The sequence below is a fragment of the Neoarius graeffei genome, chromosome 18 (assembly GCF_027579695.1).
Source record: "Neoarius graeffei isolate fNeoGra1 chromosome 18, fNeoGra1.pri, whole genome shotgun sequence".
NCBI lineage: Eukaryota > Metazoa > Chordata > Actinopteri > Siluriformes > Ariidae > Neoarius > Neoarius graeffei.
Genome location: NC_083586.1, coordinates 46,194,137 through 46,206,275, shown reverse-complemented (window position 1 = coordinate 46,206,275; position 12,139 = coordinate 46,194,137). Strand labels below are relative to the sequence as shown.

General features: G+C 36.6%; 1 protein-coding gene across 1 annotated transcript; it reads left to right on the top strand.

The window, feature by feature from the left end:
- The first annotated feature begins 920 nt into the window (after window positions 1–920).
- tspan34a (tetraspanin 34a) lies at window positions 921–11,948 on the top strand. The gene is made up of 7 exons (XM_060899533.1): window positions 921–1,167; window positions 4,044–4,259; window positions 6,265–6,339; window positions 7,356–7,463; window positions 7,553–7,690; window positions 8,661–8,753; window positions 11,436–11,948. Exons 1-7 carry the CDS (start codon window positions 1,111–1,113, stop codon window positions 11,484–11,486), a joined length of 738 nt encoding a protein of 245 aa, XP_060755516.1. The 5' UTR covers window positions 921–1,110; the 3' UTR covers window positions 11,487–11,948.
- The last annotated feature ends 191 nt before the right edge of the window (window positions 11,949–12,139 follow it).

Below are 12,139 nucleotides of genomic sequence, written 5' to 3'. Positions count from 1 at the left end.
ATTCCTTACGTGTTGCTGCATAGTCTGGATGACTTCAGTATTAATTTACAATGTAGGAAAAAAAAAAAAAACATCGCATTTGAAGGTGTTTCCAAACTTTTGACTGGTACTGTGTATATGTACACCACGAGTGGGATGGCACAGTGGTGTAGTGGTTCGCGTTGTTGCCTCACAGCAAGAAGGTTCTGGGTTCGAGCCTAGCAGCCGATGAGGGTCTTTATGTGCAGAGTTTACATGTTCTCCCTGTGTCCGCGTGGGTTTCCTCCGGGTGCTCCGGTTTCCCCCACAGTCCAAAGACATGCAGGTTAGGTTAACTGGTGACTCTAAATTGACCGTAGGTGTGAATGTGAGTGTGAATGGTTGTCTGTGTCTATGTGTCAGCCCTGCGATGACCTGGCGACTTGTCCAGGGTGTACCCCGCCTTTCACCCGTAGTCAGCTGGGATAGGCTCCAGCTTGCCTGCGACCCTGTAGAACAGGATAAAGCGGCAAGAGATAATGGATGGGTGGATGCTTCACCAAACAACTACGCTCATCTTTAATAAAGCACTCGTGAAAGTCGAATTACAATCTAAGAGTGGATAATGAAAAAACTGAAGGTATTTGAATCCTTGCCAATTATGGCTAAACTCTTATAGAACTTGTGTTCAAAAAGATTGAACAGGAAGTAGATACAGAAACAAAATGGTTTAAGGTTCAGTTTTTCACAGACCTTTTACCCTTTTCTGTGCGTTCATTTGTAGCTGAGTGAAGAAAACCTCACTCTGTACTTCACACCACTTTGTATAGTGTTAACAAAGGAAAAGTCTGAAAGAAGTGGAGCATGAGAGTGTCAAAACAACCGGAAGTCATTCTGTTTCTTTGAGAACTGTAGCATGAGTGTTGGTGGGGTGTCTTTGGCAGTGTGTCAAAGTGTCAGAATAAAGTTGAAGTCTCAGAGTGAATTTTAACGTTACTGGTCTGAATGTACTAGTGTGTTTTACCAGAAAGTATAAAACAACAAACGTGACTTAATTATAGATACTCAGTGTGTGTGTGTGTGTGTACTTCACATTGTCCATTTGTAAAAGAGTTGATTGTATTTTTTAGGGCAAACAGAAAAAACTTCAAGATGTGCTGCTCGGGGCTCCTGAAAACAATGATGTTCATCTTCAATGGTGTCATCTTCGTAAGTCAGATGTTTTTAATTCTTTTTCATTTCTCAGAATGGTTTCATTTGCCTAGCTCTTTGAGGAAGATTTAAATATTTTAGAATGAAGTATTTAAAGTATGCATCCTTAATAGAAAAATAAATTATCCAAGCACATTATCCTAGTCTTATACTCACGACATTTCAAGCACTGAATGGTTTAGCTTGTTGATCTTGTGAAACGGTATCACTTTGCTCACCTGTCACTGGTAAAATATTAATCCTGAGGATCCCTGGCAACTCATGCAATGTTTCTTACATCATCCCTCAACACTGTTTTCAAATCCCAATTTAAAAAATGCTTGTTTAACTGCTTAGTTTTGGAGCTGATTTTATTAAGTAAACTTTTTATGATTCGTCGTCATTCTTATAGATGTGTAATTCATTGATTACCTTGGTTCTTTAACATGCATGTCAATTTAATGTGTATGTAAAGCACTTTCAGATCTTGAACTGAACTGAACTCTGCTACTGTATATTAATAAAGATTGATATTATCTTCTTATATTATATACACCTTACCTTCGTCCTAATGACACATCGTAATGGAAGAATGGAAAAAGGCTGTAGAGTGCGGATAGTGATTGGAAAATAGCAGCAATAACTGACTTTGAATCATTGCCAGTCCTTAGTCTTGGCTCATTGACTGTGAATTAAAAGCACAAGGCTGTGCGTGAATATTTCTCAACGTCTCTTATCTCAGCTGTGGTTAATGATGCCTCATAGCAGATTTGAAATAGCAATCAGCAATTAAAAATACAACCCCGATTCCAAAAAAGTTGGGAAAAAGTACAAATTGTAAATAAAACAGAATGCAATAATTTACAAATCTCAAAAACTGATATTGTATTCAGAATAGAACATAGACAACATATCAAATGTCGAAAGTCAGACATTTTGAAATTTCATGCCAAATATTGGCTCATTTGAAATTTCATGACAGCAACATATCTCAAAAAAATTGGGACATGGGCAATAAGAGGCTGGAAAAGTTAAAGGTACAAAAAAGGAACAGCTGGAGGACCAAACTGCAACTCATTAGGTCAATTGGCAATAGGTCATTAACATGACTGGGTATAAAAAGAGCATCTTGGAGTGGCAGCGGCTCTCAGAAGTAAAGATGGGAAGAGGATCACCAATCCCCCTAATTCTGCACTGACAAATAGTGGAGCAATATCAGAAAGGAGTTCGACAGTGTAAAATTGCAAAGAGTTTGAACATATCATCATCTACAGTGCATAATATCATCAAAAGATTCAGAGAATCTGGAAGAATCTCTGTGCGTAAGGGTCAAGGCCGGAAAACCATACTGGGTGTCCGTGATCTTCGGCCCCTTAGACGGCACTGCATCACATACAGGCATGCTTCTGTATTGGAAATCACAAAATGGGCTCAGGAATATTTCCAGAGAACATTATCTGTGAACACAATTCACCGTGCCAGCCGCCGTTGCCAGCTAAAACTCTATAGTTCAAAGAAGAAGCCATATCTAAACACGATCCAGAAGCGCAGACGTCTTCTCTGGGCCAAGGCTCATTTAAAATGGACTGTGGCAAAGTGGAAAACTGTTCTGTGGTCAGACGAATCAAAATTTGAAGTTCTTTATGGAAATCAGGGACGCCGTGTCATTCGGACTAAAGAGGAGAAGGACGACCCAAGTTGTTATCAGTGCTCAGTTCAGAAGCCTGCATCTCTGATGGTATGGGGTTGCATTAGTGCGTGTGGCATGGGCAGCTTACACATCTGGAAAGACACCATCAATGCTGAAAGGTATATCCAGGTTCTAGAGCAACATATGCTCCCATCCAGACGACGTCTCTTTCAGGGAAGACCTTGCATTTTCCAACATGACAATGCCAAACCACATACTGCATCAATTACAGCATCATGGCTGCGTAGAAGAAGGGTCCGGGTACTGAACTGGACAGCCTGCAGTCCAGATCTTTCACCCATAGAAAACATTTGGCGCATCATAAAACGGAAGATACGACAAAAAAGACCTAAGACAGTTGAGCAACTAGAATCCTACATTAGACAAGAATGGGTTAACATTCCTATCCCTAAACTTGAGCAACTTGTCTCCTCAGTCCCCAGACGTTTACAGACTGTTGTAAAGAGAAAAGGGGATGTCTCACAGTGGTAAACATGGCCTTGTCCCAACTTTTTTGAGATGTGTTGTCATGAAATTTAAAATCACCTAATTTTTCTCTTTACATGATATATTTTCTCAGTTTAAACATTTGATATGTCATCTATGTTCTATTCTGAATAAAATATGGAATTTTGAAACTTCCACATCATTGCATTCCGTTTTTATTTACAATTTGTACTTTGTCCCAACTTTTTTGGAATCGGGGTTGTAATATGTCCCTTGATAGGCCCAAAGGGTCAGTTTTTTAGGACTTGTTCCTGATGTGAGATAAGTTCCTTTTTTTAAACTAATGAAAGAAATACTGTATCATGAGAAACTGAGCTTATATCCGTGATGAAAAAAAGCACACAGATCAAGCACCATGAGTCACTTTATATTTGTGGAATGGTACAGAGTGTTTCACTTAGTGTCGGTGTATTTTCCGTGTTAGAGAGTCAGACAACAAAACAGCATTAAAGAGGAAAACTGACCTTGTGGTTCCATACTACATTATCTACTTTTACAGTTTAATATTTAACCATTGTAAGGACCATGAGCCACCTTGGTGATTCATACAGTGAAATCAGGTGTTTCAATTTTGCTATCTTGTTTACCTTGTTGTCTCAATGTTTCCTGGTACATTCAGTAAATGTATTAAAAAGGATGTAAAGATAATGGAGTGTCTCATTATGCTTATACATTTCTTTTCTCTTTACATCCCCAGTTGGCAGGTGCTGCAATCCTGGGAGTGGGGATCTGGGTGACAGTAGACAGCAGCTCCATGCTTGGTGTATTATCTTATATTAAAGATGCACCCCCCCAGTTGGCTCAACTGGCTAACGTGGGCTACCTGCTGATCGCTGTGGGGTCCATACTTGGTGTCATGGGCTTCCTGGGATGCTGTGGAGCCATAACTGAAAACAAGTGCATGCTTCTTACAGTGAGTGACATCTGATTATTTTTGAAGCTATTACTGCTAGTTAAAGGAAGGATTTCTATTGTTATGGTGGAGCAGAGTTATAGAAATACTATCAGACTATCAAGGCATTTGAAAAACCCACCACAGAAATGTATGAAATCAGAAATGTGTAAGTTTTAAAGGTGAATGACATCAAAATTATGTGATCAGAGATGCACTGATGCGATATTTAAATAATATTGGCTGGTGCTGAGTGGTATATCAGATATATTCCATTCAGTTAGCATGATATTGGACAAGTTGAAGATAAGTTCAATATCATGCTAGTTGAATGGAATATATCTGATATACCATGAAAAAAATTCATTATTATTATTATTATTATACATACACACTCCTTTCGGGTGTTCAATGCATCTTTCTCTTTCAAAATTCTCTCAAAATCTTCCATATTTAACAAAGCAAACCTGGCGGCATGTTTGTTTATTTACAAATTGTCACAGTCGCTCGCTAACACGAAAGTTTTACATCGCCGATGTGTGATGTCATGTTGTCTTGACAACCGTGCAATATCATAAACTATATTCAACACTCATTTTCCATTGGGTAGAGTGACATAATACACATAGGATAAGCGATATGCTAACAATATTGCATGCTATTGAACCAAATGAATGAAAACTGCTCAAAGGGACTCGAATACATGTTTATGTTCCATGGAAAAAGTGTCCTATATGTATAATAAATATTATTATTGTCCTGGATTGGTATCGGATCAGACTTCATAAAATGTTCTGCTTTTATAATACATTGCACAACATGTCCAGTGCTGATTAACATACTTTCTTCTTTTAGGCAAAGTAGCTAGGTTAGGATTTTCAATACATTGTTAACTATCATAATAATAATAATAATAGAAAACAGGGCATCCTTTCACATCTCCTAGGGCTTATGATTAATATATTGTCCAGATAAAAATCTGGTAGCAAATAGTGCTAATAGAAGTCCATTGGGGCAGTATTCTCTCTGCCCCATGCTCAGTGGAGGTACAATGGACGCAGTTATGCTCAGCATTTCCAGATTGAGCTATGCTGATTTTGTTGTACAGGAGATCATCAGAATTAGTGTTTCTATAATGTACAGAAGCGGTTCTATTGCAAGATATATTGCAAAGATTAGGAGAGGGAAAGAGGGATTGCTAATTATTGAATATTTGTTTCAATAATCCCATGCAAACACTACAAAACACACAAACAATATCTCTCCATACCATTCCTAAAGTATTTTTCAGCTCTTTTGTGTTGTTTTTGTAAATGGACTGGCAATTTTGCTGAAAGATTACATTTAATGTAACGTTGGTTTGCTTCACAATGTTATTCGTGCATTGCTCTCACAATGCCCCTGGTTCAACAAAACTAACATTCTGAAAATGTTATTAGAAATACACATGTTGCAGGAAATCCCTGTGATGACCTGGCGACTTGTCCAGGGTGTACCCCGCCTTTCGCCCGTAGTCAGCTGGGATAGGCTCCAGCTTACCTGCGACCCTGTAGAAGGATAAAGCGGCTAGAGATAATGAGATGAGATGAGATGTTGCAGGAATTTTTAAAAACACCGTGCAAAGTCTTTCTTCACCAGAAATTTCAACAGATAGAATATTCCCAGAACTAAGATTGTGTACAACTGTAATGTTCAGAAAATTTTCCGCTAACCACCAACTGTGGTCACAATGCCATACCATTTTGCCACTGACAAAACATTTCAAAACATATTCGATCTTAAATTGTGTGCCGTCTGGGCCAGAGCTCTGAGATCAAATTAAAATATGGAGAAAAGAAATAGAAAACAGTGCATCCTTGGAGAGCCTGGTTTTATTTGTTGTTAGCAATGGCATATTTCTCTGACGTGCGTCTTTAAGATTTCAGAATATCTCTCAACCTCTTTCTTGTTACATGTTAAATGTTCAAAAATATAAAAGTCATTGTTTCACTAATAAACATGCTGCTCATTTTTCTTGTTACTTCAGTTCTTCATCATTGTGCTTATCATCTTTATTGCCGAGGTGGCTGGAGCCATTGTTGTTCTGGTGTTCAAGCCCTTGGTAAGTACAGTGACTGAAAAGTGCGATAACTGTTTTTTTTTTTTTTATTTCTTACTTGTACAAATAACCTGGAAAAATATGTAAAACATGATTTAAAAAAAGTTTAAGCCATAGCCATTGCACACAAATGTATTATGTAGTGAGAAAACTTGGTCCGGAAAGCTTGTTTGCATTTGCATGAGCTTAATATCCCCAATTGTTACGACACCTCTTCACTCCACCCACATCTCAGTCTGAATTTGGCAAGCTCTCAGCACAGCCAGATAATTCTTCTATGTGATAAAATTCCCTTTGTACTTCAAAAAAAACCCTTAATGATAAGACACAGTAAATCAGGATAAACATCAGCAGTGCTTTTACATAATGGAGAAATTTATTACTGGGAAAAGGGATAAAGCTTGATGCAGAATTCAGGACATTGCTTCTGGTCAGGACCGTAACAATCTGTATGAAGTTCTCAATGGCTGGCTTTCCATAACGAATACAGTAGATATGTGTTTTTTTTTTTAAATTAAGAAGAGAAAAGGATGGCGACTGCTCTCATGATCATCCTCATAAATCAGCATGAGCTTGACTTTCAAGAAGTTGAATGGCTAAGTGCACTTGACAGTGGTGTCAGTCATGACAGTCCTTACTAATCTTAATTCTATGCTCCCTCTAGTTAAGCCAGTGTAGGTTCTGGGACTGAAATTTGTGGCTTTGTGTACATGGACAAGAAAATGGGAAGGCTCAAGTAATTAAAAAAAAAATCTAATCTTATTTATCTCCTCCTGTTTAACCTTTAGAGACCCAAATTTACCAAATTTTGACAAACCTTTCCTAACACTCCTTTAATAAGCAAAGAAAATATACTACTGCCAAATCCACCTCTTAACCATAACCATTTATATTTTGTTTTCTGAGATAGCTCCTGAAAAACCTAGTTTTTCTCACTCCACAGTTAACTGAGCATGCTCTCTGCTAGCTGTAATTCTTAAACATTAACTATTCTTAATATCCCTCTCTCTCTCTTACAGGCAAAGGATATTTTGGAAAAGTTGAATAATGAGTTTGTTCAGAATATCAAGCAGAACTATGAAATCAACGAAGACTTCACAAGTGTCCTGAATAACACTATGGAAGCGGTATATATCATATGGATCACTACTTGGTCAAGTAACATTGAGGTTTATGTATGCAACTGATAATAACGGTTAATGTTGTGTCTTTTTAGCTGAAATGCTGTGGATACAACAACTACACTGACTTCACAAATGCTGATTTCCAAGGGCCCACCAAATATTACCCAGTGTTTTGCTGTGCTGATGATATTCCAGTGTTAGAGTGTACTTTGGGCAACGCAGAAAAAGAGGTATAGCACTCTGTCGGCTCAACGCATCAAAGGTTTAATAAGTTGATGAGCCAAATCAGTTGATTTAGAACTGAGAAATAAAAAAACACCTCAGAGATCTTAATCACAAGTAATCACATAGGTATGAAATTATAATTCTGTTCATCTAAAAATCCATCCACATATTCATAAAAGACTGGCACACAATTAACAGTTATTCCATGAAATCGAGTCGTATATGAGCTGATAGCCAACAAGGCGTGCAGCGCTGAGTCAGCTATAAGCCATGTATGACGAGACTGAGTGGAATAACTGTTTTATTCTATCCACATTCAGTGGATTTTGAGAAACAGAGCATTTTTATTTTTTGCAAATTCGATAAATAAAAACTTCATACAAAATGTCCGACAAAATCATTTCCACTTAGAATGTAAACAAACCGACAAAATGACAGTAGCAATTTGTGAAAAATGCTATAATAATAATAATAATAATAATAATAATAATAATAATTCTTGAAAAATAACAAAAAAGATACATTCTTACCATCAAATAATTTCATTCCATATTTTGTTGCTTTTATTTTTTTATTTTTTGGGGTTTTGTTTTCGAGTAAAGTCTTTATTTCATCCTCGGGTGGTTCTGCAACGCGCTCCGCCATTTTGTTTTTCTCTACTCACGGTATATGAGCTGATAGCCTCTGAGTAGAGTGCACAATTGCTCATATCCAGTGAATGTGGATAGAATAAACCACGATCTATGGTGTGTGGCAAAATATGGTTTGTATACCTTATATATCATTTACTATATACTCCAATATTGATTTCTATAAATTAATAGACTTACATTGACCTTTAATAGTCTCTTCATTGAAAAAAAAAGCAATGCAATATTTGTCTAACTCTGAGATTTACCTGGCCACAGGAGGCTTGTTTTTCTGAGTTCTAATGGTTGACATACCAAGCTCATCCACTATCTTTCTTTTTTATAGGAAGTGACTGGATGTTTCAATGCACTGCTCAAACTGATAGAAGATAACGCTGGTGTGATAGGAGGCGTGGCTCTTGGCATCGCAGCTCTAGAGGTATCCATGACATTACATTATATTACATGGTATTTAGCAGACGCTCTTATCCAGAGCAATGTACAACGAGTGCAAAAGTCAGGTACACGAAGTGCTGAACTTCTAGACAAGAAAGTTCTAGTGCCATCTGAACAAGTGACAATAATACTTAGTGTAATATTCTGTTGAAGTACCAATACTCAAACAGCCAAGGAAACAAACCAACCATATAAAGTACAACTAAGAGTGTACTTTGTGGGACTTGTTTTCATGCGCCTTTTGGTGGGACTGTGACTGCTACACCATTGGAATGACATCCTGACCTCGATTTGGTGGACTCCCCCACCCCCAATTGTAAAGCGACCTTGGGTTTTGAGAAAGGTGCTATATAAATTGAACTCATTATTATTATTATTATTATTATTATTATTATTATTATTGTTATTGTTATTATTAAGAGTATTCAACAGGTACAAGCAGCAGAAAAAAAAACCAACCACACAGTATGACAATCACAAAAACAACTGCCAAAACACAGAAAACTTAGCCTAGAAGTTATCCGAAGCTCCAGTAGCCAAAAACAAATGCACACAACTTCCAACCTTTAACCTCAGATTACCCGTTACAGAGAAGTTATATCATGATGCATTCTTATTGGGAGCTCAGCCTCCCTAAAAGTTAATCTCTAAAATCATACTTCATTTATTAATCACTAACTGCTTCACACGCACACACACAAAAAACAAACAAACAAACAAACAAACAAACAAACAAACAAACAAACAAACAAACAAACAAACAAAACCTCTTAATAAGGTTTAAAACACGTTGCACAAGTTCCACTTGTTTTCCTTTTGCACATAGAAGCGCATCAGCGGAGGCTAGCAATTGCTAAAATGGGGGAAGCACAGCTTTATGTTATTGAAGTTCATATCTCTGTGTGTTCTATTTTATGTTTCATGGGTTGGGCTCGCCTCCTGTTTAATTCTCATAAGTAAGGGCATTGAAACAATTTTCCAAAATCAGGTCAACAAAATTAGCCATGTCGGTAATTGAAGCTGCTAAATAGCTAGTTCAGTTTCACTGAAGAATGTACACTCTCAGAAAATAAAGTACATTATTAGGGGTACAATGGCTTGTCACTGGATCAGTACCCTATAAGGTACTTATTTGTACTCTTTATATACTGCTTGGGACCATATATGTACCTTTTTGACCCTAAAATGGTACACATAGTTACCTTGAGGTCAAATAATGAGCCCTAGGGGTACATTTGTGTAGATTGTACTTTGGGGGACAGAAATAGACTCGTACTGTACACTATTTCTAACAGTGTAGTGACAGCTTACAAGCTACACCTATAAATAAAAAAAACAAATGCAAATAATCAAGCATAACTTTATACTTGTAATCTTTTTACATTATTTACCAATTATAATGAAAAATAACAAGCTATACTAGTTGTGTAAAACTGTTGTGCAATTTTGCAATGAGATACTGAACATTTTTACTTGAAATATTTAAATTCAAATCAACAAATATTAAATATTGAATTTTGGCAAGACTAATGAATAATATAGAGCGTTTTTTTTTTTTGGGGGGGGGACAACAGAAGTGTGGAGAGCCAGTAAGATTGCAACCTTAAACCTTCTGAAGCTTGTAGCCAGAAAACGTAACAGATGCTGCCATGTGTCCCATGAGTGGGATAACTGAGGCCAAGAATGTGGGATGAATGGCCTATTCTATAATTGCAGGTACATTTCAAGTGTTGAACAGAAAACAACAACAACAAAAAAAATTTGTCATCAACTCTGTTATCGTTAAACGAGGCAATCCATTAACAGAATTGATGATAACAGAGTTGACATTTTCCACCGTTTTGTGTCTTAACTCCACACGCTAACCTCAAACTAGCTACCACATGGCATGTATAAAAACAGAATTAGAGGGATTTTAATCATATTGTTGTTGTTGTTGTTTTTTAAATGAGTGATTGATTCACTCCAATATCTCAATAACATATTTGATTAATAATTAATCTACTGCTGGTGTATCCTCAAAATTTTGTTCAAATTAATGAGAGAAGAAACATGAAATACCTCTCACTGCCTTTCTGAAGTTTCCTGCCAGAGGAAGTGACATCTCTCGGTGCAGGTGTCGTGTGTATTATTAAGTCTTTGTGGGTTTTATGCGGGTTTATAACAGTGGTAACAGAGTTGACAAGAACATTGGGACGGACAAAAAATATATATTTGTTATTACTGAAATTTCACATAATACAGAAAATAGAGTTTCTATGCAATCGATTTTATAACAGTTAATAGAATAAGCCCCCCAAAAACAGATTGTTAGACTGAATCACTTCATGTTTATTTGAGTTGAATGTATGAATCAGGAGTCGAAGATGGCCAATAATGTTGGGGGAGGGGTGGGAGTCATTTAGTTAATGTTTTATGGATAAATTGGGTCTAAAATGTACATCAAGCATTACTATTGGTGAAAGTTTGTCATAATTTGCATTATTGTTCAAAACTGATTCAATAAAGATTTCTTTTGTGGAAAATAACAAAAGGTTTATCTCAGAAATGTGAAATATACCCCGTATTCTAGAATGACCCATATACATAAAAAGTATCACATTTTATCTTTGTATAAAATCTACTTTCATTCTCACGTTTTTGTCTTTGTTTTTTTTTTCTCCAGATTGCTGCAATGGTCGTGTCCATGGTCCTTTACAATAAGATAGGGAAATAATTACGAAGGCTAATGTTGCTGGAAGCACTGATGTATGCACTTCTTCTGAGTACAGTCCTACTAACTTCACTGCAGGCTGATTGCGGTCTTTCAGCTGCTTATTGATACAAATTCTCATGAGTCGTCCCTTATGAAAAGTTACCACTGGGTAACCAACGGCATGAGAGGTTGGAGGGGTACATTTAATTTATTATAATTCCTGTGAATAATGCAAGAGATCTAATCACGTTGGCTAACTCCACCCATGCTTGCTAATAAGACGAAGGATGAATAAGCTCTAGTGAGAAACAGTTAATATGAACTTTTTTTTATTTGATGTCTATTGGTGCCTATTAGCTTTTATTTATTTGTAAGTTTGTAAGATTCATGTTAGATGAGATAATGAGATTCCAGATTAGTCAAGATTTGAATATTTTCTTCCTGTTTACTTGGTCATAAAAACAAAATACTGTGTACCACTTGTCATGACACATATGTTCATTGAATACTTTTAGTGGTTAAATAACTTTTTTCCTCATCTAAAATTTGAAATTGTCTTGTTTTATTGGCTACATGACATCTGTTTTAACTGAAATGTGTAAAAATTTCTGACAATAGAACAAAAAACACAATAATATCATAATAAAAAATATTATATTTTCACTTTCTATCAG